A 26620-nucleotide genomic window follows, 5' to 3' on the forward strand; every position below is an offset into this window, starting at 1 on the left:
TGAAAGCCAATCATTTGTTTGGGCGAGAGGCTCTTCAAGGAATGCCCACAAGAAATAGCCAATATCCCTAAGTGATGTGGGCTGTACAGTATCAGCCTCTCACACCAGCAAACACTTCAATGACACTATAATGGATCAGTCCCTACAGGATTTTATTGGGTTTTGGGCGTGAAATACAGCAACTTTTTCACAAGGCTGCAGCCAAAAACTTGGAGACATACCGTATTTCCTTGAATTGCCGCCGGGGCGCTAATTAATTTAAAACCTCTTCTATGTCACGCCTGTAAGTTTATGTTTTGGTTTTGGTCAGGTTATGTTTAGTTTTTTGGACATTTAAGTTATGTCTTGGCATTTCCTGGTTTGTTTTCGTCTCCATGCCAACTCATTACTTTTCACCTGTCATGTCACGTCCCTGTTCTCAGCCTCGCCTGTTTTCACTAATCATCACAGCTACTTAAGTCACTCTTTTTCTTGTCTGCTTTCTGGGATCTTCACACACGCTACCCACGCTGCACCTCATTCACGCCCTCGATTATCTGCTTCATGCCTTGCAATGCTGTCCGTTTTGTCCACGTAAGTTTTTGTTATTCATGCCACTGCGCAAGTGTTTTTGTTTCATGTTTGTAGTTTATAGCCTTTGTGCTAGTCTTTTGTTTCATAGCCCAGTTTTTTCTACCGCCATTGTGCGCGCTTTTTGTTGGTTCCTGTTTTTAGTTTTAGTGTTAAAATAAAGATGTCTTTACCTTCACGCCGTTTCCACTCCATTCGCTTTGCACCTCGGGAAAACAAACCAAGACCAAGTCCAAGCCTGACATTCTAACTCCGGCGTTTACCAAAGGTATGCGGTAAAGGCAAGCATGCGCTAATTATTTTAAAACCTCTTCTCACTCCGGTGCTTACCAAATACATGCAGTAAATTTAGGCCTGCGCTTATAAATTTGAGTGTGATGTAAGGATACCATCATGAAAAGCACATTTAATAAAAAAAAATTTATTATGGTCCTACCTTTACTTATGAATTAAATCCATGCGCAGCTCCGTCTGATCAAAACCATCGGTAACTTGTTCATAGAAGTCTTCCTTATTTTTCTTCAGTTTTAAAAGTCTCTCCGTCTCGATGGAGATCTTCCTTTATTCGATTGAAAGTCCAGTTTAGAAAACTGTTTTATTTTAGATATGTAATCCTCCATGTTAAAAGTGCAAGCGAGAGGAAAAAATAAACACAAGGCGGGAGTCATTTAATGACTCACATTTGACACACGCAGCTATGGTATATTAATAAAATATAACTGCTTACAGTTTTTTTTTAGCATATTCAATAGCTTGGACCTTAAATCCTACTGAATAGTTCTTAATCTTCTTCCCTTTATGCGATTTCAAATAATTGAAATCAGGCTCCTCCATTTTGAAAATGATGACAGGTGAAGTGTCACTCGTGACGTGACAAGTTTGACCCGGCGGAAATTCTAGGCATATGCTAATTATTTTGCGAAATGAGTTTGACCCGGCGGAAATTCTAGACATGCGCTAGTAAAAATAATATTTTACGAAACGAGTTTGACCCGGCGTTAATCCTGAATCGGCGGTAATGCTAAGCATGCGCTAATTATTTTGCGAAACGAGTTTGACCCGGCAGTAAATGTAGGCAGGCGCATACTATATACCCGGCGGTAATTCAAGGAAATATGGTATTTTTTTCCAATAAACTTGTGATTTTATGACTTTTCAAACAGATGTTTCATGTAATCCAGCAACCTGGTCACGTCCGACACTCACCCTTGCTCCTGATGGTTCCTAGTTAGGGTCATCGGTGTGTGAATGTGCTTCTTACTATTTTACACCTTTTATTTGTTTTACTCAGAGGGAGCCATCTGCTTGAAGGGTTGTCAACCATGCTGTGGGGGCGTCCTGGTGCTGATGGCTCCTGTGATAGTGTTGACTCACATGTCTCCTGTGTATTCAGCCTTTTAGACTTCGACTTAAACTTCCTTTTCATTGTCACTCAAATTTGAATTTTACAGCACAGAGGTTAGGGTTAGGGTTTTTTTTCATATAGTTGCATGCGTGTGTGATAATGGGGGATCTGGGTCATCCAGGTATAGTTTTTAACTTTGTAAAGCACTTTGCGTTGCATTTTTTCCAGGTATGATAAGCACTTTATAATTAAAGTGTGATGGATGTGGAAATAGTGTCAAAGCGCTTTGACTACCTTAAATGTAGAAAAGCACCATACATGTATAACCCATCGACCATAACCTTCATCTCAAAATGCACAGGATTTTGACAAAAATCAGAAAAAAAATATTCTACCGATGTTTTACTTGTTTTATAGTGCAGTAAAAGCCCATACTTGGTTCTCATTTTCAAATGTCTGCACTGTTTCAATTAATTATAACTGATAGTAGTTCTATTCATAGCTGATAGTTGTAATTATAACTGATAGTAGTTCTATTCATAACTGATAGTTGTAATTATAACTGATAGTAGTTGTAATCATAACTGATAGTAGTTCTATTCATAACTGATAGTAGTTCTAATTATAACTGATAGTAGTTCTAATTATAACTGATAGTAGTTCTAATTCTAACCACAGAAGGCTGACTTCTTGTCCACAAGTTGCAGGCATTCTCCGTGTATGTTTTACACTTAAAGTCTAAAGCAGTCATTTATGTTCCGACCCTTTTACCCCCGCACGTTCAGTCTTCAGGCCACGGTTTCTTAAAGATTCCCAAAACTCATTTTAAAACCTGCAGAGAACTGGCATTCCAGGCTTTAGTCCCCAGACTCTAGAAAAACTTTGTGATCTTGACTATGTTGCCTTTTAAAAAATACAAATAACATCTTTTTGTGCATGAACCTTTTAACTATCTTTTTTAATCCACTTTTTTATCATTTTTATGATGTTTGAATTATCTGATATTTTGCACAGTGCTTTGTGATTCCAATCTTTAAAAAGTCTTTTGCAAATCCAATACTTACTTTCGTGAAGGCCATTTGTGAAGTGTTGCTCTGTAGCGCTAATTGTGTTGGTAAATGAGTAAGGAAGAGAGATTATCATCACACTTCAACCTCTCGAACGTGTGAATGCTGCCTGTTCGCTAGGTCAGCTTTGCAAATGAAAAAAGAATAAATAAATAGATAAGTCCATGTTGAATGAAGCCATGTAAACGAGGAAGTCAATGTTATTACCTTACATTACCCAGAAGGCCGCAGAAAGAACAGGAAGTAGGGCCGAGCTCCGCAGATCCTGCGCCTTGGTTTTCCAACACGTTTGTGTCTTCTTCCCGCAGCATTCTGTACGCTGACATCGTGGGCTTCACCAGGCTGGCCACCGACTGTGCGCCAGGGGAGCTGGTGCACATGCTCAATGAACTCTTTGGCAAGTTTGACCAGATAGCAAAGGTAAATATTGCTCACCTTACATCCCGGTGTTTTGATGACATACAAACCCCGTTTCCATATGAGTTGGGAAATTCTGTTAGATGTAAATATAAACGGAATACAATGATTTGCAAATCCTTTTCAACCCATATTCAGTTGAATGCACTACAAAGACAAGATATTTGATGTTCAAACTCACAAATTCTTTTTTTTTTTTTGCAAATAATAATTAACTTAGAATTTCATGGCTGCAACACGTGCCAAAGTAGTTGGGAAAGGGCATGTTCACCACTGTGTTACATCACCTTTTCTTTTAACAACACTCAATAAACATTTGGGAACTGAGGAAACTAATTGTTGAAGCTTTGAAAGTGGAATTCTTTCCCATTCTTGTTTTATGTAGAGCTTCAGTCGTTCAACAGTCCGGGGTCTCCGCTCTCATATTTTACGCTTCATAATGCGCCACACATTTTCCATGGGAGACAGGTCTGGACTGCAGGCGGGCCAGGAAAGTACCCGCATTCTTCTTTTTATGAAGCCACGCCGTTGTAACTAACATGTGCTGAATGTGACTTGGCATTGTCTTGCTGAAATAAGCCTGGGTGTCCATGAAAAAGACGGCGCTTAGATGGCAGCATATGTTGTTCCAAAAGCTGTATGTACCTTTCAGCATTAATGGTGCCTTCACAGATGTGTAAGTTACCCATACCTTAAGCACTAATGCACCCCCATACCATCACAGATGCTGGCTTTTGAACTTTGCGTCGATAACAGTCTGGATGGTTCGCTTCCCCTTTGGTCCGGATGACACGATGTTGAATATTTCTAAAAACAATTTAAAATGTGGACTCGTCAGACCATAGAACACTTTTTCACTTTGCATCAGTCCATCTTAGATGATAACGGGCTCAGAGAAGCCGGTGGCGTTTCTGGATGTTGTTGATAAATGGCTTTCGCTTTGCATAGTAGAGCTTTAACTTGCACTTACAGATGTAGCGATCAACTGTATTTAGTGACAGTGGTTTTTCTGATGTGTTCCTGAGCCCATGTGGTGATATCCTTCATAGATTGATGTTGATTTTTGATTCAGTGCCGTCCGAGGGATGGAAGGTTACGGTCATTCAATGTTGGTTTCCGGCCATGCCGCTTACGTGGAGTGATTTCTCCAGATTCTCTGAACCTTTTGATGATATTATGGAGCGTAGATGTTGAAATCCCTAAATTTCTTGCAATTGCACTTTGAGAAACGTTGTTATTAAACTGTTTGACTATTTGCTCACGCAGTTGTGGACAAAGGGGTGTACTCGCCCCATCCTTTCTTGTGAAAGACTGAACATTTTTTGGGAAGCTGTTTTTATACCCAATCATGGCACCCACCTGTTGCCAATTAGTCTGCACACCTGTGGGATGTTCCAAATAAGTGTTTGATGAGCATTTCTCAACTTTATCAATTATACTCACCCCTTTCACCAGTTGAAGAAAATATAAAAAAATTAAGGCCTCAAATTCCTTGCATCAAAAATATTTTTTAAATAATGATTTCTTTATTATTGGTTTCTTTTCAGTGTGGCACAAGTCATCCTTGGTAATGTTCTGTTGCAGGCCATTTTTTAAAAATATTTATTTTTTCATATGATTGGGAAAAGATGATACAGGGACTGAGAAACAGACAGACCCCCCCCACCCCCCCAAAAAAATAAAGTAATAATAAATGGATTCATTAAAATAAAAACATTTTAAAAACAAGCATTATGTGCATAAAGAGTTAGATGCTCTCATTTAGAATCAAGTTTGATCTAAATTCATTATCATTTTAAAGGCCTACTGAAATGCAATTTTCTTATTTAAACAGGGATAGCATAGTCCATTCTATGTGTCATACTTGATCATTTCACGATATTGCCATATTTTTGCTGAAAGGATTTAGTTGAGAACATCGACGATAAAGTTCACAACTTTTGGTAGCTAATAAAAAAAGCCTTGCCTGTACTGGAAGTAGCAGACGATGTGCGCGTGACGTCACTGGTTGTGGAGCTCCTCACATCTGAACATTGTTTACAATCATGGCCAGCAGCAGCGAGAGCGATTCGGACCGAGAAAGCGACAATTTCCCCATTAATTTGAGCCAGGATGAAAGATTTGTGGATGAGGAAAGTGAGAGTGAAGGACTAGAAAGAAAAAAAAAAAGACTAGAGGGCAGTGGGAGCGATTCAGTTAGGGAAGATGCTGTGAGAGGCGCCGTGGCAGCCGTGGGGGTGGCAGGACCACCCGGCCAGGCCCAACCGCAACAAGAGATAGAGCCATACCGCTTTGAACCCGACGCTGACAATGACGGTCAGGAGGACGCTGCTGATATTGATGCTGGAGTAGCACACGACATAGATTACCTTCAGAATACAGAATGGTAAAATGTTTTTTATTAATACACATAATACACTGTACTTTGTGTGTTTGGTCCAATCCAACCGTATTCGCTTGACATCTCTGTTCCATAGTAAAGCTTGACTGTCATTTTTCGGGAATGTAAACAATGAAACACCGGCTGTGTTTGTGTTGCTAAAGGCGGCCGCAATACACAGCTTCCCACCTACAGATTTCTTCTTTGATGTCTCCATTGTTCATTGAACAAATTGCAAAAGATTAAAGGCCTACTGAAAGCCACTACTACCGACCACGCAGTCTGATAGTTTATATATCAATTAAGAAATATTAACATTGCATCACATGCCAATACGGCCGGTTTAGTTTACTAAATTACAATTTTGAATTCCCCGCAGAGTTTCTTGTTGAAAACGTCGCGGAATGATGACGCGTATGATGACGTGTGTTTGTGACATTATTGGTTGGAGGGGACATATTAGCTCAGCACCACTTACGGCTTAAAGTCGTCTCTTTTCATGGCATAATTACACAGTAATTTGGACATCTGTGTTGCTGAATCTTTTGCAATTTGTTCAATTAATAATGGAGACTATAAAGAAGAATGCTGTGGGTGGAAAGCGGTGTATTGCAGCTGTCTTTAGCACCGAGGCACAGCCGGTGTTTCTTTTTTTGTTGTGACGCTTTAACACGGAGCGGTCAAGCGAACATGTTTCTCTACGTCAACCAGCATGTTTTTGGATGGGAAAATTGTGATATATATCTTACCGGAGACATCAGTGGATTACGTGTCCTCCTGCAGTAGCTGTTTAAAAGGCAGCTGTGAGTTTGGCTCCTCGGCTTCTCTCTGAGACACTGGCGTGTTCACCGTAGCCATCCGACCTCAAGGTATGTCTTTACAAACTCACTAAAACACTATTAAAACAATAAGCAGATAAGGAATCTTCCAGAATTATCCTAGTAAATTTGTCTAATTACATCTGAAACGCTCACACTGCCGCCGCTTTGAGCCGTCGCTTTTTATTTTCTTTTATTTATATATTTTTTTTATTTCTAGTCCTTCACTATCAATATCCTCATTCACAAATCTTTCATCCTCGCTCAAATTAATGGGGAAATTGTCGCTTTCTCGGTCCAAATTGCTCTTACTGCTAGTGGCTCCCATTGTAAACAATGTTCAGATGTGAGGAGCCCTCACACCGGTGACGTCACGCGCACATCGTCTGCTACTTCCGGTACAGGCAAGGCTTTTTTATTACCGACCAAAAGTTGCGAACATTATAGTCGATGTTCTCTACTAAATCTTTTCAGCAAAAATATGGCAATATCGCGAAATGATGAAGTATGACACATAGAATGGACCTGCTATCCCCGTTTAAATAAGAACATCTCATTTCAGCAGGCCATTAACCAACACAGTTGTACAGAATACCGTGGAATTTTGCGATGAAAACAGACGACTTAAAGGCCTACTGAAATGAGATTTTCTCATTTAAACGGGGATAGCATGTCCATTCTATGTGTCATACTTGATCGTTTTGCGATATTGCCATATTTTTGCTGAAATGATTGAGTAGAGAACATCAACAATAAAGTTCGCAACTTTTGGTGCTGATAAAAAAGCCTTGCCTGTACCGGAAGCCGAAGACGATGACGTCACAAGGGTGAGGGCTCCTCACATCCTCACATTGTTTTTAATGGGAGCCTCCAGCAGCAAAAGCTATTCGGACCGAGAAAACGACAATTTCCCCATTAATTTAAGCAAGGATGGAAGATTTGTGGATGATGATATTGACAGCGAAGGACTAGAAAAATAAATAAAATAAAAAGTGACGGCTCCGGGCGGCGGCAGTGTGAGCATTACAGATGTAATTAGACACATTTACTAGGATAATTCTGGAAGATCCCTTATCTGCTTATTGTTTTAATAGTGTTTTAGTGAGATTGTAAAGACCTCCCTCCAGGTCGGATGGCTGCGGTGAACAGGCCTTGTCTCAGAGAGAAGCCGAGGAGCCAAGCTCACAGCTGTCTTTCAAACAGCTACTGCAGGAGGATGAATAATCCAATGCTGTCTCCGGTAAGATATATATATCACAATTTTCCCATCCAAAAACATGCTGGTTGACGTAGAGAAACATGTTGGCTTGAACGCTCTGAGTTAAAAAAAAGAAACACCGGCTGTGTCTCGGTGCTAAAGACAGCTGCAATACACCGCTTTCCACCAACAGCATTCTTCTTTGACGTCTCTATTATTAATTGAACAAATTGCAAAAGATTCAGCAACACAGATGTCCAAAATACTGTGTAATTATGCGATGAAAAGAGACGACTTTTAGTCGTTAAGTGGTGCAGTCCGTGACGTCACAGGATACCTCGCTGGAAATTTAAAATTGCAATTTAGTAACCTAAAAAGGCCGTATTGGTTTGTGTTGCAATGTTAATATTTCATCATTGATATATAAACTATCAGACTGCATGGTCGCTAGTAGTGGGTTTTAGTAAGCCTTTAATTTGTATATTTCTGTGGAATGGAATCAGTTTGAAATCCTTGGAGTCCAATTAAAAGTCTGTTTTTGGGACTAAAAGCATGACATTCTGTGTTCAGTGAGAACAATGGAGGTCATTTTCAATAACAAGGAGAGCGCCTTGTCCATCATATGAAGGTCAATCAATACGCCCTCGCACTGTCCTGCGGACATTCCCGGAACCCCGGAGACCGGCGACACACAAACATCAAGTCTGCCGGTCCCGGCGTCTCCTCGCTGCTCTTGACTCCGGTTTTGTGCCCGCTGGTGGACGGCGCCACGGTGTTATATAAAGGCCGTCCAGCCAGGAGCTGGTACACATTCGGCCGCTGGGACGCGGACTGGTGTGGGGGTGTGAGGGGGTGCTGCATCATAACTTCTTTGCATATTCTCTCTTCCCTCCAGGAAAACGAGTGCATGCGAATTAAGATCCTGGGAGATTGTTACTATTGTGTGTCGGGCCTTCCGGAATCACTGCCTCACCACGCCAGGAACTGTGTGAAGATGGGCCTGGACATGTGTGAGGCTATCAAGTAAAATAACTCATCTCTCTTTCTCTCTCCCTTCCTCGCTCTAACACAAACACACACACACACACACACACACACACACACGCACATAAACCCGTCAGAGTAGGAAGAAAGCCATCGTTGGTTTTAGCGTTGTTTGAACTATGCAGTCAACAAGAAGTTAACACATTATGATGGGCCTCAGTCTGCTTGCAAACAACTAAGAAACATTATGTTACTTTTATACACACTAAATGTGTACTGCTACCAGAGGTAGGTAGAGTAGCCAGAAATTGTACTCAAGTAAGAGTACTGTTACTTTAGAGATGTATTACTCAAGTAAAAGTAAGGAGTAATCACCCAAATATTTACTTGAGTAAAAGTAAAAAGTATGTCGTGAAAAAACTACTCGAGTACTGAGTAACTGATGAGTAACCTGTTCGTTTAATGATGAGGGTAACAAGTAATGCACAAAAACATAAAATTAGCAATGAACAAATTCAGAGCAAGGAATATCTCTTAAGCAATTAAAACAATAATATATATTAAATAATATATATTTGGTTATACACTGTATTGAAAAAAAATAAATTTGAAAATTAATTTTACTTTTGCAACCTCATGATACTATTGGCTAAGTTTTATATTCATAAATGTAAGTTTGTCAATACCTGACCAGTTTTTTGTGCCTTTAAAAAAGATTTATAACTCTACATTAAAACACTCTACCTCTAACGACCAAAACGCTGTGAAAAAAAATGTATATATATATACATTGCATTCTATTTTAGTTACTTTGAATTTAGAACCCCCCGGCCCTGTTTTGTACGGTTTTTGTACAGTTTTGTACTGTTTTTGTACTTACTTTGATTATTATTTTCAACTGTTTGTAAATGTTGGAATTTATAAGTAAAGGTTTATAAATAAATAAAAAGTGGGCAGTTACTCATGTGACCGCCTGGCTCTGTTTGATTGGTGAAACGGAGTCAAACGTCACCATTGACTGCATTTGATTGGTGAAACGGAGTCAAACGTCACCAGGGACTGCATTTGATTGGTGAAACGGAGTCAAACGTCACCAGGGACTGCATTTGATTGGTGAAACGGAGTCAAACGTCACCAGGGACTGCATTTGATTGGTGAAACGGAGTCAAACGTCACCAGTGACTGCATTTGATTGGTGAAACGCAGGCATGTGATAGATCCTACTTTGAAGGTCTGTCTGACAAAACAAACAAAGCGTGCATTAACAGATCGATAAAAATCAGTAGCGAGTAGCGAGCTGAATGTAGATAAATGGAGCAGAGTAAAAGTAGCTCTTTAAATATACTCAAGTAAAAGTATGTTGCATTAAAACTACTCTTAGAAGTACAATTCATCCCAAAAGTTACTCAAGTAGATGTATTGGAGTAAATAGAGCGCGTTACTACTCACCTCTGACTGCTACTAATACAGTACCACAGTACTAATTAACTCAAAATGGTACTAAACTGCTTCTAAAAAATACCTTTTTTCCTGTCATCATTGCCGGTAAGAGGAGAACAGACGCATGTTGGGCAGACTAAAACAATGTTGGGATAGAAAAGGAAGAATGGACGCATTTTAGTGTTTTAGCTACTTTTAAAATCACTAATCCTCATGGCTACAAAGTAAGTTTTTCACAAGTAGCGTTATCACTGCAGGACAAGGAATACCGTATTTCCTTGAATTGCCGCCAGGGCGCTAATTAATTTAAAACCTCTTCTAACTTCTGTGTTTACCAAAGTGATGCGGTAAAGGCAGGCATACGCTAATTATTTTAAAACCTCTTCTCACTCCGGCACTTACCAAAGGCATGCAGTAAATTTAAGCCTGCGCTTAAAAATTTGAGTGTGATGTAAGGATACCATCATGAAAAGCACATTTAATTTAAAAAAACGTTATTATGGTCTTACCTTTACTTATAAATGAAGTCTATGCGCAGCTCCTTCTGATCAAAAGCATCGGTAACTTTTTTATAGAAGTCTTCCTTATCTTTCCTCAGTTTTAAAAGTCTCTCTGTCTCGATGGAGATCTTCCTTTATTACCTCCTGCTTCTATTGAAAGTCCAGTTTAGAAAACTAGTTTATTTTAGATATGTAATCCTCCATGTTAAGAAGTGCAAGCGAAAGGAAAAAAATTAACGATCGCTGCTCACTTTTGCTGCTTGTTGTCACTTCTTCCGCGGCCGAGTAGTCGCAAGAAGGATCACTAGCGCCCTGTACCACCAGGAGGCGGGAGTCATTTAATGACTCATATTTGACACACGCAGCTACGGTATATTAATAAAACATACCTGCTTACTGTTCTTTTTAGCATATTCAATAGCTTGGACCTTAAATCCTACTGAATAGCTCTTAATCTTCTTCCCTTTATGCGATTTCAAATAATTGAAATCAGCCTCCTCCATTTTGAAAATGATGACAGGTGAAGTGTCACTCGTGATGTGACGAGTTTGACCCGGCGGAAATTTTAGACATAAGCTAAGTATTTTACGAAACGAGTTTGACCCGGCAGTAATTCCAGGCAGGCGCATACTAGATACCTGCCGGCAATTCAAGGAAATACGGTGTACGATTCCTGCTGATATCAGATTGATATCTGTATCGGCCAATACTCAGCTCCAATACTGGTATTGTCTGGGATGTGAATGAAACCCCATGTATGGACAGGATAAAATGGGTTAAACGTCTTAGCAAACATGTCAGTTTGATGATGTCATAAGACCTGGCACCCAGCAGGGGGTTCAAGTTCATCCTCATGTGTTCACAAGGATCTTCATGCGTTCACACAACTTTAAACTGATCCCACATCAAGTCGAGCCGCGCCTTTTAAACGCCTTCCCTCGCTTTCTCCAGGAAGGTCCGAGACGCCACAGGCGTGGACATCAACATGCGCGTGGGCGTCCACTCTGGGAACGTCCTGTGCGGCGTGATCGGCCTGCGCAAGTGGCAGTATGACGTGTGGTCACATGACGTGACACTGGCCAATCACATGGAGGCGGGAGGCGTGCCAGGGTGAGCGAGCTATGGATGCTGATGGTTTGGTCGCCGTGGCGCCTGCTGTCAGCAGTCTGACTAATACCTGCTGGAGCAACGTTGGCGGGGCCATCCATCACTGTTGCCAGGGAAACTAAATGTGCTTACGTCAGCCACAAACTTCAATGGATTTCTTTCTCTCCTGCAGGAGGGTCCACATCTCATCCGTCACTCTGGAGCACTTGAAGGGCTCCTATGAGGTGCAGCCTGGAGACGGACAGGGTCGCGATTCCTACCTGAAGGAACATGGAGTGGTGACCTACCTGGTCATCAACCCCAAGGTAGGAAAACCCTCAAGTGGTGGATGTACTTGAATGCAGCACTTGGACCCAAGCTGAGCTGCTGGCCGCAATAATAGGCAAAAAAATTCCTGCAAAAACTCCACGCAGACACAAAAATGTTTTTACTATTTGCAAGTAACAAAAACATTTTCTTCAAACAAAAACATGATTAGCAAGTAAAAAAAAAGTAAGAACAAGTTGCCGGTAAAAATATGTATTTTCTTCTATTCAAAAAACGATTTACAAGTAAAAAATACTTACCGTATTTCCTTGAATTGCCACCGGGGCACTTATTCATTTAAAACCTCTTCTCACTCCGGCACTTACCAAAGGCATGCGGTAAATTTAGGCCTGCGCTTATAAATTTGAGTGTGATGTAAGGATACCACCATGAAAAGCACATTTAATTAAAAAACTTTATTATGGTCTTACCTTTACTTATAAATGAAGTCCATGCGCAGCTCCTTCTGATCAAAAGCACAGATAACTTGTTTATAGAAGTCTTCCTTATCTTTCTTCAGTTTTAAAAGTCTCTCTGTCTCGACGGAGATCTTCCTTTATTACCTCCTGCTTCGATTGAAAGTCCGGTTTAGAAAACTGTTTTATTTTAGATATGTAATCCTCCATGTTAAAAGTGCAAGCGAGAGGAAAAAATTAACAATCGCTGCTCACTCTTGCTGCTTGTTGTCACTTCTTCTGCAGCCAAGAAAGGATCACTAGCGCCCTCTACCACCAGGAGGCGGGAGTCTTTTAATGACTCATATTTGACACACGCAGCTACGGTATATTAAAAAAACATAGCTGCTTACTGTTCTTTTTAGCATATTCAATAGCTTGGACCTTAAATCCTACTGAATAGCTCTTAATATTATTCCCTTTATGCGATTTCAAATGATTGAAATCAGCCTCCTCCATTTTGAAAATGATGACAGGTGAAGTGTCACTCGTGACGTGACGAGTTTGACCCGGCGGAAATTCTAGACATGCGCTAATAAAAATAATATTTTGCGAAACGAGTTTGACCCGGCGTTAATCCTGAGCCGGCGGTAATGCTAAGCATGCGCTAATTATTTTGCGAAACAAGTTTGACCCGGCAGTAATTCTAGGCAGGCGCATACTATATACCCGGCGGCAATTCAAGGAAATACGGTATATTTAATTAAAAAAAGAATAATTGAATTTAAATAACACATTTCTTCAATTAAAGAAACAATTCGATTTGCAAGTAAAAAACACTTATATATTTTTTTTTTTAATAATTGAAAGTATATAACACATTTTTTCAATTGAAAACACGATTTGATTTGCAAGTAAAAAAAACTATTTTCTCAAATAAAAAATTATTTAAAAAAAAATGTTTCTTCAAATAGAAAAAAGTAGACAATTTTCACCAATCAAAAAAAAACAATTGGCAAGTAAAACAAAAAACAATTTTCAGCAAGGAAAAAAATGATTCACAAATGTGAAAAAAAATTTCTTCAGTTTAAAAAATTTGTCAGTAAAATATATATTTTTCCCCATTATGCGATGAGATGGCGACTTGTCCAGGGTGTACGCCGCCTTCCGCCCGATTGTAGCTAAGATGGGCACCAGCGCCCCCCGCGACCCCCAAGGGAATAAGCGGTAGAAAATGTATTGATGGATAAAAAAAAATGTTTGCAATGATTCGCAAGTATAAAAACTATTTTTTTCAATTAAAAAACGATTCGCGAGTAAAAAAAACGATTTTCTTCAATTATTAAATGATTTGTAAATAAAACTTTATTTTCCTGCAAATAAATTAAATAAATCGCAAGTATAGAAAGAATTTTGTACAAATAAAATGATTATCAAGTTAAAAAAAAGTATTTTCTTTATTTAAAAAGGGTTTGGAAGTAAAAAAAAAACAAAAAACTTCTTTTCAATTGAAAAATTATTTGTAAATATAAAAACAATATTCTGCAAGTAATACGATTTGCAAGCTAGAAAAAAACAATGTTCTTGAGTAAACTATTCGCACGTAAAAAAAAACAAGAATATTTCTTCAATGAAAAAACGATTGTTAAGTTAAAAAAAAGTATACATGTTCTTCAATTACAAAAAAGCAATCCTCAAGTAAAAAAAATTGCAAGTAAAAATGATTTGGTATGAAAACAATATTCTTAATATTCTTCAATTAAAAAAAAGGATTAGCTGGTGTAAAAAAACTGTCCTGAATGAAAATATTTTTTCTTCAAGTTAAAGCTTTTGGCAGTAATTAGTAGTTGTCACTCTACAACAACAGGGGGTGCTGCTGAGTCAATTGAAGGTCATCAGAGCTGCTGTTATCTGCGCATGGTGCCGTCCGCCAAAAAATAACAAAGAAGAAGAAGCAGAGTGTGGCGTGAGGTGGTGGACTAAGAAAGTGGAAGTTAACATGTAAATTTGAAGAAAATATTTTTTTTTTACTTTCCTACCGTTTTTTGCTTTCACAAAATTCTTTTTTCCCTTGCAGAATTTTTTTTCTTTTTTTAACTTGCAATCGTTTTTTAGTTGAATACAATTGTTGTTTTACTTGCAAATTGTTGGCCGTGAGTAAAAACATTTTTGTGCGTTTGTAGAGTTTTGTCAGTCATTTCTCTACATGTCATAAAAGCAAATGATAACAAAATATGACGGGACTTAAACTCTGCACCGCTTCTTTCTTTTGTGCTTATGAGCCTCGCCTGACAATATCCTGGCAGATATTACAGAAAATAATTTTTCTTCAAGTTAAAGCTTTTGGCAGTAATTAGTAGTTGTCACTCTACAACAACAGGGGGTGCTGCTGAGTCAATTGAAGGTCATCAGAGCTGCTGTTATCTGCGCATGGTGCCGTCCGCCAAAAAATAACAAAGAAGAAGAAGCAGAGTGTGGCGTGAAGTGGTGGACTAAGAAAGTGGAAGTTAACATGTAAATTTGAAGAAAATATTTTTTTTTTACTTTCCTACCGTTTTTTACTTTCACAAAATTCTTTTTTCCCTTGCAGAATTTTTTTTCTTTTTTTAACTTGCAATCGTTTTTTAGTTGAATACAATTGTTGTTTTACTTGCAAATTGTTGGCCGTGAGTAAAAACATTTTTGTGCGTTTGTAGAGTTTTGTCAGTCATTTCTCTACATGTCATAAAAGCAAATGATAACAAAATATGACGGGACTTAAACTCTGCACCGCTTCTTTCTTTTGTGCTTATGAGCCTCGCCTGACAATATCCTGGCAGATATTACAGAAAAAAGGGCAGGCGGGTGTCGGGTGACATTTTGGAGAAGTTAAGAATGATTATACAGTACATATATATATATATATATATATATATATATATATATATATATATATATGTTCCGAACCTCTATTGTCGAGGCGGCTGATTGGAGCTGTGGCCGCAAGGTTGTTGGTGCCTGTCGTGGCGGTAATCCCAGAACCCGTTGGTGGACACCAGCAGTGAGGGATGCCGTCAAGCTGAAGAAGGAGTCCTATCGGGTTCTTTTGGCTCATAGGACTCCGGAGGCAGTGGACAGGTACCGACGGGCCAAGCGGTGTGCAGCTTTAGCGGTCGCGGAGGCAAAAACTCGGACATGGGAAGAGTTCGGGGAAGCCATGGAAAACGACTTCCGGACGGCTTCGAAGCGATTCTGGACCACCATACGGCGCCTCAGGAAGGGGAAGCAGTGCACTATCAACACCGTGTATGGTGCGGATGGTGTTCTGCTGACTTCGACTCCGGAAGTTGTGGATCGGTGGAGGGAATACTTCGAAGACCTCCTCAATCCCACCAACACGTCTTTCTTTGAGGAAGCGGTGCCTTGGGAATCTGTAGTGGACTCTCCTATTTCTGGGGCTGAGGTCGCTGAGGTAGTTAAAAAGCTCCTCGGCGGCAAGGCCCCGGGGGTGGATGAGATCCGCCCGGAGTTCCTTAAGGCTCTGGATGCTGTGGGGCTGTCTTGGTTGACAAGACTCTGCAGCATCGCGTGGACATCGGGGGCGGTACCTCTGGATTGGCAGACCGGGGTGGTGGTCCCTCTCTTTAAGAAGGGGGACCGGAGGGTGTGTTCCAACTATCGTGGGATCACACTCCTCAGCCTTCCCGGTAAGGTTTATTCAGGTGTACTGGAGAGGAGGCTTCGCCGGATAGTCGAACCTCGGATTCAGGAGGAACAGTGTGGTTTTCGTCCTGGTCGTGGAACTGTGGACCAGCTCTATACTCTCGGCAGGGTTCTTGAGGGTGCATGGGAGTTTGCCCAACCAGTCTACATGTGCTTTGTGGACTTGGAGAAGGCATTCGACCGTGTCCCTCGGGAAGTCCTGTGGGGAGTGCTCAGAGAGTATGGGGTATCGGACTGTCTTATTGTGGCAGTCCGCTCCCTGTATGATCAGTGTCAGAGCTTGGTCCGCATTGCTGGCAGTAAGTCGGACACGTTTCCAGTGAGGGTTGGACTCCGCCAAGGCTGTCCTTTGTCACCGATTCTGTTCATAACTTTTATGGACAGAATTTCTAGGCGCAGCCAAGGCGTTGAGGGGTTCCGGTTTGGTGGCCACGGGATGAGGTCTGCTTTTTGCAGATGATGTGGTCCTGATGGCTTCATCTGGCCGGGATCTTCAGCTCTCACTGGATCGGTTCGCAGCCGAGTGTGAAGCGACCGAAATGAGAATCAGCACCTCCAAGTCCGAGTCCATGGTTCTCGCCCGGAAAAGGGTGGAGTGCCATCTCCGGGTTGGGGAGGAGACCCTGCCCCAAGTGGAGGAGTTCAAGTACCTAGGAGTCTTGTTCACGAGTGGGGGAAGAGTGGATCGTGAGATCGACAGGCGGATCGGTGCGGCGTCTTCAGTAATGCGGACGTTGTATCGATCCGTTGTGGTGAAGAAGGAGCTGAGCCGGAAGGCAAAGCTCTCAATTTACCGGTCGATCTACGTTCCCATCCTCACCTATGGTCATGAGCTTTGGGTCATGACCGAAAGGATAAGATCACGGGTACAAGCGGCCGAAATGAGTTTCCTCCGCCGGGTGGCGGGGCTCTCCCTTAGAGATAGGGTGAGAAGCTCTGCCATCCGGGAGGAACTCAACGTAAAGCCGCTGCTCCTCCACATCGAGAGGAGCCAGATGAGGTGGTTCTGGCATCTGGTCAGGATGCCACCCGAACGCCTCCCTAGGGATGTGTTTAGGGCACGTCCAGCTGGTAGGAGGCCACGGGGAAGACCCAGGACACGTTGGGAAGACTATGTCTCCCGGCTGGCCTGGGAACGCCTCGGGATCCCCCGGGAAGAGCTAGACGAAGTGGCTGGAGATAGGGAAGTCTGGGCTTCCCTGCTTAGGCTGCTGCCCCCGCGACCCGACCTCGGATAAGCGGAAGATGATGGATGGATGGATATATATATATATATATATATATATATATACTTAGACTTGGACTTCCTTTTATTGTCATTTAAATGTGAACTTTACAGTACAGATAAGAACGAAATTTAGTTGCATTAGCTGCTTGTAGTGCAGGATAAAAGAGTTGTGTGTGTGTGTGTGGTCTCCACAGTCATTGTTATTGAATGTGAGTGTCAGAGGGCCACTATCATTTCTATTCCTCCAGGAGTGTGTGTGAAAGTGGAGCTGTCACACCAAGCATTTATCTTCCCTCACAATAAAGCACTGGAGACCGGCTGGTCTATTCTTAAATAGGCCAAACTCCACCAGCACACTTTCATTTGTATCTTTGTATGGCTTTTTTTTACATGGCAGTTGAGCTCTCTGTGCAAAAAAGCAGAGAAAGGACGGGGAGAAGCGGCAGGGACACTGACTTAAAGAGCCAGGTGTAGATGACATTTGGCGGGAGGAGGGCGGTTGTATCACAGTTGCATATTTTTGAATTAAAGGTTTCCCCATTATGCGAAACACAAATACTGTTAACTCTGCTACATATGTGTATATATACAGTATATATACGTATATATATATATATATACAAACATATATATATATATATATATATATGTATGTATGTATGTATGTATATATATATATATATATATATATATATATATATATATGTAAACACACATATACACGTACGTATATACTGTGTATATATATCAATATATATACATGTATATATGTATGTATATATATATATATATATATGCATATATATGTGTGTGGGTATGTATATAAGTATATGCATATATATGTGTGGGTATGTATATAAGTATATGCATATATATGTGTGTGTATATGTATATAAGTATATGCATATATATGTGTGTGTATATGTATATAAGTATATGTATGTATATATGTATATGTATAGGTATATATATGTATATATAAATATACAGTATATATATATGTATATAGGTATATATACATATATTTATATATATATATATATAGGTATATATGTACTTGTGTGCGTGTGTGTTTGTGTGTATATACATTTAATTTTTTATATTTATTTTGATATATTTATTTATTTAAAAAATATATAAATATATATAATATATGATATTGACTCCACTAGTAGGAGTGTCCTGATCTGATAATGATATCAGATGTCGGTCCGATACCAGCAAAAAAAACAACAACTGTCAGATGATATCAACTTGCATCTAAAATGTCCGATACAAGCAGTCCTACTTTTCTCAAAGCCAGAAAGGCAGTCAACATCAAAATGTCTTTTACAGAAGGTAAGCATGCTTGGCTTTAGAGCAGTGGTTCCCAACCACCGGGCTGGTACCCCACGGCCCGGTACCGGGCCGCAGAAGAATTTTTTATTAATTTTTATTAAAAATAAAATTTAAAAAATCTTTTTTTTTTTCTCTTTTTTTTAAAAATTAAATCAACACTAAAACACACAATATACACATACAATTAGTGCACCAACCACAAAAACCTCCCTTTTTCATGACAAAAACGTCCCTTTTTCATGACAAAGAAAAAAAAATTTAAAACTGGATTTCCCCCCCCCCACCCCCGGGCCGCGGGACAAATTATTAAGCGTTAACCGGTCCGCGGATAAGAAAAGGTTGGGGACCACTGCTTTAGAGTATACTTCTAGTTCTGTGACTTGTTCACATTGAGTACACTTCCAGTTATGTGACTTGTTCACATTGAGTACACTTGTAGTTATGTGACTTGTTCACTTTGAGTACACTTCTAGTTCTGTGACTTGTTCACATTGAGTACACTTCTAGTTCTGTGACTTGTTCACTTTGAGTACACTTCTAGTTCTGTGACTTGTTCACATTGAGTACACTTCTAGTTCTGTGACTTGTTCACATTGAGTACACTTCTAGTTATGTGACTTGTTCACATTGAGTACACTTCTAGTTATGTGACTTGTTCACATTGAGTACACTTCTAGTTATGTGACTTGTTCACATTGAGTACACTTCTAGTTATGTGACTTGTTCACATTGAGTACACTTCTAGTTATGTGACTTGTTCACATTGAGTACACTTTTAGTTATGTGACTTGTTCACATTGAGTACACTTCTAGTTCTGTGACTTGTTCACATTGAGTACACTTCTAGTTATGTGACTTGTTCACATTGAGTACACTCCTAGTTATGTGACTTGTTCACATTGAGTACACTTCTAGTTATGTGACTTGTTCACATTGAGTACACTTGTAGTTATGTGACTTGTTCACATTGAGTACACTTCTAGTTATGTGACTTGTTCACATTGAGTACACTTCTAGTTATGTGACTGGTTCACATGGAGTACACTTCTAGTTATGTGACTTGTTCACATTGAGTACACTTCTAGTTATGTGACTTGTTCACATTGAGTACACTTCTAGTTATGTGACTTGTTCACATTGAGTACACTTCTGGTTCTGTGACTTGTTCACATTGAGTACACTTTTAGTTATGTGACTTGTTCACAATTAGTAGTACCCTTCTAGTTCTGTGACTTGTTCACAGTTAGTACCCTTCTAGTTCTGTGATGCCAAAAAACAAATGACCCCTCCACTCCAACTTAAAGACAGTCTTAGTCTGCCATAAGGTCGTTTTTCGTACCTACCAATGTTCTGAATGGATTCTACTCATTTGTAACATTGCACACAACAAAATGATTCCTTTGGCTACTGTATCAGTTTGGTATTGTTATGGGCCAATGGTGTAACATCAGTATGGTACGGGAAGTAAGAAAGTTGTATCTCCCTACCACAGAATGCCAAGTCTTGACTGTGTTTGTGTTGTTCTTGTCCAGACTGAGAGGCACAGCCCCCTGCTGGGCTTGCGCTCTCGCCCGTCTCTGGATGGCGGCAAGATGAGGGCGTCTGTGAGGATGACCCGCTACCTGGAGTCCTGGGGGGCCGCCAAGCCCTTCGCCAACCTGCACCACCGTGACAGCATGAGCACGGACAACGGCAAGATCAACACCACCGTCAGTATCGCCCTTCATTAGCGGGAATGTTTAAACGCCACCCCTCCCATTACTCGCCTACATTAACTTCCTCCTGTCCTTTTCCACTAGATGTTAGTTTGCTGCATTGGTGTGAAGCTAACGGGTGTTGTTTATTATGTCAGGTTTAAAGGGGAACATTATCACAATTTCAGAAAGGTTAAAACCAATAAAAATCAGTTCCCAGTGGCTTATTTTATTATTCAAAGTTTTTTTCAAAATTTTACCCGTCCCGGAATATCCCTAAAAAAAGCTTTAAAATGCTTGATTTTTGCTATTTGCTTAAGCCACTGTCCATTTCCCTGTGACGTCACATAGCGATGCCAATACAAACAGATGGTGGATAGCAGAGCAAGATATAGCGACATTAGCTCGGATTCAGACTCTGATTTCAGCGGCTTAAGCGATTCAACAGATTGCGCATGTATTGAAACGGATGGTATGAGTATGGAGGCAGATAGCGAAAACTAAATTGAAGAAGAAACTGAAGCTATTGAGCGAATAGCTATTGACGCTATTCGGCCGTGTCTCCCATAGCATCGCCGGTAAAATGTGCAGACCCAAGATCGGAAGTTTCGCATCTTGTGACACTGGATAAACTTAAATCCATCGATTGGTAAGTGTTTATTTCGCATTAAATGTGGGTGGAAGGAAACGCTGGATGAAAATATAGTTTAAAATGTACATACAGCTAGCCTAAATAGCATGTTAGCATCGATTAGCTGGCAGTCATGCCGCGACCAAATAAGTCTGATTAGCACCTAAGTCAACAACATCAACAAAACTCACCTTTGTGATTTCATTGACTTTATCGTTGGGAATGCATCTGCTTTGAGTGTCGCAGGATATCCAGACATTCTTGCCATCTCTGTCGTAGCATCGCCGGTAAAAACCAAACGACGGAATTTCCCGTCTCTTGACACTGGAGCAACTTAAATCCATCGATTGGTAAGTGTTTGGCATTAAATGTGGGTGGAGAGAAAGGCTGGATGCAAATATAGCTACAAATGAGGCATAATGCTGCAATATGTACATACAGCTAGCCTAAATAGCATGTTAGCATCGATTAGCATGCTAACATGCTAATCGTAAATCAACTTGAACCCCTCCGACAACACACCGACGAGGCATAATGGCTCCAAGGTACCGGAAAACTGTCAAAAAAACGGAAAATAACAGAGCTGATTTGACTTGCTGCGTGTAATGTGGTGGAGAAAATGGCGTTGACTACCTAGGTGACGTCACGTTCTGACGTCATCGCTCCGAGAGCGATAAATTGAAAGGCGTTTAATTCGCCAAAATTCACCCATTCAGAGTTCGGAAATCGGTTAAAAAAATGTTTGGTCTTTTTTCTGCAACATCAAGGTATATATTGACGCTTACACAGGTCTGGTGATAATGTTCCCCTTTAAGCACCGGACTATCTATTAGACATAATAAGAAGCAAGGAAGAGAGAGTTCAATTTTGCTCATGAGGAGAATGCATGGAGCTGCACACTATGTTACAGTCCCACCCTATGCTCTGAGGAACAGCCCACGGGCTCCTCTATTCATTCAATTTGGGAGTTCCTTGGTTACATCGCTGAGGATGCTTCTAAAGGGAGAAGTCATACGTTATGCAAGCAGCTCAGTATGCACAATACAGGATTATTCAGAACGGAAATGTGCTGTCTCTGCTTTGTCTGCCTGCTGTCGCCTTACCTTCCTTGAGGTCCTGATTTGTCCTTGGCTGTTAGCTGGATGAAAAACAGACATATCTGCAGCGAGGCCACTCCTAACCTGCGGTGGAAGATAACAAGTTGTGTGCCTTTGCACGAAAAGCAAAGTATAGCTTGAGCACAATAGATAATGACTAGAGAAACAGCCTTTAAGCATAAGAGTTGTGTGATAACATACAGTGGGGCAAAAAAGTATTTAGTCAGCCAGCGATTGTGCAAGTTCTCCCACTTAAAATGATGACAGAGGTCTGTAATTTTCATCATAGGTACACTTCAACTGTGAGAGACAGAATGTGAAAAAAAAAATCCAGAAATTCACATTGTAGGAATTTTAAAGAATCTATTTGTAAATTATGGTGGAAAATAAGTACTTGGTCAACCATTCAAAGCTCTCACTGATGGAAGGAGGTTTAGGCTCAAGATCTCACGATACATGGCCCCATTCCTTCTTTCCTTAACACGGATCAATCGTCCTGTCCCCTTAGCAGAAAAACAGCCCCAAAGCATGATGTTTCCACCCCCATGCTTCACAGTAGGTTTGATGTTCTTGGGATGCAACTTAGTATTCTTCTTCCTCCAAACACGACGAGTTGAGTTTATACCAAAATGGATACATGGATGATACAGCAGAGGATTGGGAGAATGTCATGTGGTCAGATGAAACCAAAATAGAATTTTTCGGTATAAACTCCAAAGTAAATAACACATTTCTTCAATTGAAAACACAATTTGATTTGCAAGTAAAAATAACTATTTTCTCAAATAAAAAAGGATTTGTATGTAAAAAAAAAAAAAAAAAAAAAGTTTTTTAAAATAGAAAAAAGTAGACAATTTTCACCAATCAAAAAAACAGTTGGCAAGTAAAACAAAAAACAATTTCAGCAGGGAAAAAAATGATTCACAATTGTGAATTTTTTTTTCTTCAGTTTAAAAAAATTCGTCAGTAAAATATTTTTTTTTCCATTATGCGATGAGGTAGCGACTTGTCCAGGGTGTATGCCGCCTTCCGCCCGATTGTAGCTAAGATGGGCACCAGCGTCCCCCAAGGGAATAAGCGGTAGAAAATGGATGGATGGATAAAAAAAAAATTCTGCAAAGATTCGCAAGTATAAAAACTATTTTTTTCAATTAAAAAACAAATCGCGAGTGAAAAAACGATTTTCTCCAATTAATAAAAGATTTGTAAGTAAAACTTTTTTTTCTGCAAATAAATTAAATAAATTGCAAGTATAGAAATAATTTTGAACAAATAAAATGATTTGCAAGTTAAAAAAAAAGATTTTCTTTATTTAAAAAGGGTTCGGAAGTGAAAAAATAAATAAATAAATAATTTCAATTGAAAAATTATTATTTTTTTCACATACTGTCCCTCACAGCTGACTAAATACTTTTTTGCCCCACTGTATATGACATTATTCTAACAATTATCATCGCCATCCGCAGTATTCATGCTGGCCAAACACTTTGCTCTTTGCCGCCGTCACAACATGGCTTCTGTTGCAACAGTGACAGAAGCCAGTCCTCATAGTCGGAGTATTTAGGTCCAGGACTCTCACACAGTGTTCCTCCTGTTGGCAGGATGTTCCCATGGGGCAGTACCACTTCCAGAGACGGGAGAGGTAAGTCAAAATTGTCTGTTTTCAGTTTCCATGTCTAACTGAACCATCTTTTCTCTTTTTTTTTCCAGGTCCAAGTCACAGCGGAGGAGATTCGAAGAGGAACTGAACGAGCGGATGATTCGCACCATTGATGGAATCAACTCGCAGAAGTAATCATTTCAAATAAGAACCAAAAAGTTCCAGTTTGGTTGAAGTGCATCGTTGTGTGTTTGTATCATGTTTACCTGCAGACACTTGCTGTGCAGGGCCTTCGCTCATCTCTGCTCTTTTTCTCTAGGCAGTGGCTGAAGTCCGAGGACATCCAGAGGATCTCTTTGTTCTTTCACAACAAAGCTCTGGAGACCGAGGTAAGGCCGTGGCTTCCAAAGCACTCACTCATTAAACAGGCTGTGGTGTTTGTTTTTTAAAGGCCTACTGAAATGAGATGTTCTTATTCAAACGGGGATAGCAGGTCCATTCTATGTGTCACACTTTATCATTTCGCGATATTGCCATATTTTTGCTGAAAGGATTTAGTAGAGAACATCACGATAAAGTTAGCAACTTTTGGTCGCTAATAAAAAAGCCTTGCCTGTACCGGAAGTAGCAGACGATAAGCGCGTGATGTCACGGGTTGTGGAGCTCCTCACATCTGAACAATGTTTACAATCATGGCCACCAGCAGCGAGAGCGATTCAGACCGAAAAAGCGACGATTTCCCCATTAATTTGAGCAAGGATGAAAGATTCATGGATGAGGAAAGTGAAAGTGAAGGATCAGAAAAAAAAAGACTACAGTGGGAGCGATTCAGATGTTGTTAGACAACATCTGACTTTTATGGCTCTAATTACTAAAAACTGCATATTTCAGTTTTACTATAAAAACCAAGTCGTCTTTGACAAAAAAGGCATAAAAGTTTTTTTTTTTTTTTTTTTTTTTTTTCTTCATATCAACCTGAAATTTTTTTAGCAGTAATGACTCAAACCCTTTATGGTCTGCAGAGCCCTAAAAGTAAAAAAAATAAAAATAAATAAATCCATATAATGTGTTATGGTTTGAAAATGCTTGTTTGAATTTTTCCATGTGCGGCCCTCAGTGGAAAAAGTTTGGACACCCCTGCCTTAGTGTTTTCTAATAAAAAGAATAGCAGATTACTTTTATTCCAGGTGATCCAAGCCAGCTGCTTGACGCTAGCAGCTTTGTGCTTATTTTCACTTTCAGTTGTTTTCCCCCAAATAACGGAACAATTATCCAAATGTGACAAAACAGTTTTTTCAACTGAAATGTTCCCCAACTCATATTTTTGACAGTGTTTCATTACTGTCATGTGCTCCACTTCCTCTTGTGCTTGTGTGACCATATTTGGCAGCGCTGTCTTGTCTGTGCACAACCAAATATTTTTTTATTTTTTTTAAGAGGGAACATTATCACACATTCAGAAGGGTTAAAACCAATAAAAATCAGTTCCCAGTGGCTTATTTTATTTTTTGAGGTTTTTTCAAAATTTTACCTATCATGGAATATCCGGAAAAAAGGCTTTAAAATGCCTGATTTTCGCTATCTGTAAATCCACCCGTCCATTTTCCTGTGACGCCAATACAAACAAACATGGCGGATAGAACAAAAAGATATAGCGACATTAGCTCGGATTCAGACTCAGATTTCAGCGGCTTAAGCGATTCAACAGATTACGCATGTATTGAAACGGATGGTTGGAGTGTGGAGGCAGATAGCGAAAACAACATTGAAGAAGAAACTGAAGCTATTGAGCGAATAGCTATTGAAGCCATTTGCTCAATAGCTATAGAAGCTATTTGGCGATCGCCTTCTAACCGATTGCATCTTTTGATCAGACCACTGGAGCAACTTAAATCTGTCGATTGGTAAGTGTTTGTTTGGCGTTAAATGTGGGTGGAGGGGAAAACTGGATGCAAATATAGCTACAAATGTACATACAGCTAGCCTAAATAGCATGTTAGCATGGATTAGCTGGCAGTCGTGCCGTGACCAAATATGTCTGATTAGCACATAAGTCAATAACGTCAACAAAACTCACCCTTGTGATTTTGTTGACTTTATCGTTGGAATTTCATCTGCTTTGAGTGTCGCAGGGTATCCATACATCTCTGTCAGAGCATAGCTGTCGTCGGTAAAATGCGCAGAACAAACGAGGGACTTTTGCATCTTTTGACCACTGGAGCAACTTGAATCCGTCGATTGGTATGTGTTTGTTTGGCATTAGTGAAGTGAAGTGAATTATGTTTATATAGCGCTTTTCTCTAGTGACTCAAAGCGCTTTACATAGTGAAACCCAATATTTAAGTTACATTTAAACCAGTGTGGGTGGCACTGGGAGCAGGTGGGTAAAGTGCCTTGCCCAAGGACACAACGGCAGTGACTAGAATGGCAGAAGCGGGAATCGAACCAGCAACCCTCAAGTTGCTGGCACGGCCACTCTACCAACCGAGCTATACCGCACTAAATGTGGGTGGAGGAAAAGGCTGGATGCAAATATAGCTACAAATGAGTCATATTGATGCAATATGTACATGCAGCAAGCCTAAATAGCATGTTAGCATCGATTAGCTGGCAGTCATGCCGTGACAAAATGTCTGATTAGCACATAAGTCAATAACATCAACAAAACTCACCTTTGTGATTTCGTTGACTTTATCGTTGGAATCAATCAATCAATCAATCAATGTTTATTTATATATCCCTAAATCACAAACGTCTCAAAGGATTGTACAAACAAATATTGCATCTGCTTTGAGTGTCGCAG

General features: G+C 40.1%; 1 protein-coding gene across 3 annotated transcripts in view; it reads left to right on the forward strand.

Moving 5' to 3' along the window:
- The window catches only part of adcy2b (adenylate cyclase 2b (brain)), a 136486-nt gene that overhangs the window by 61619 nt on the left and 48247 nt on the right, over positions 1 to 26620 (forward strand). For all 3 annotated transcript variants that reach the window (XM_061882548.1, XM_061882547.1, XM_061882549.1), the window contains 8 exons: positions 3291 to 3402; positions 8691 to 8818; positions 11671 to 11829; positions 11999 to 12131; positions 20328 to 20504; positions 23819 to 23859; positions 23928 to 24008; positions 24137 to 24206. In XM_061882548.1, coding sequence (XP_061738532.1) covers positions 3291 to 3402; positions 8691 to 8818; positions 11671 to 11829; positions 11999 to 12131; positions 20328 to 20504; positions 23819 to 23859; positions 23928 to 24008; positions 24137 to 24206 — 901 coding nt within the window. The remainder of the gene's footprint in view (positions 1 to 3290; positions 3403 to 8690; positions 8819 to 11670; positions 11830 to 11998; positions 12132 to 20327; positions 20505 to 23818; positions 23860 to 23927; positions 24009 to 24136; positions 24207 to 26620) is intronic.

The sequence above is a fragment of the Nerophis ophidion genome, linkage group LG21 (assembly GCF_033978795.1).
Source record: "Nerophis ophidion isolate RoL-2023_Sa linkage group LG21, RoL_Noph_v1.0, whole genome shotgun sequence".
NCBI lineage: Eukaryota > Metazoa > Chordata > Actinopteri > Syngnathiformes > Syngnathidae > Nerophis > Nerophis ophidion.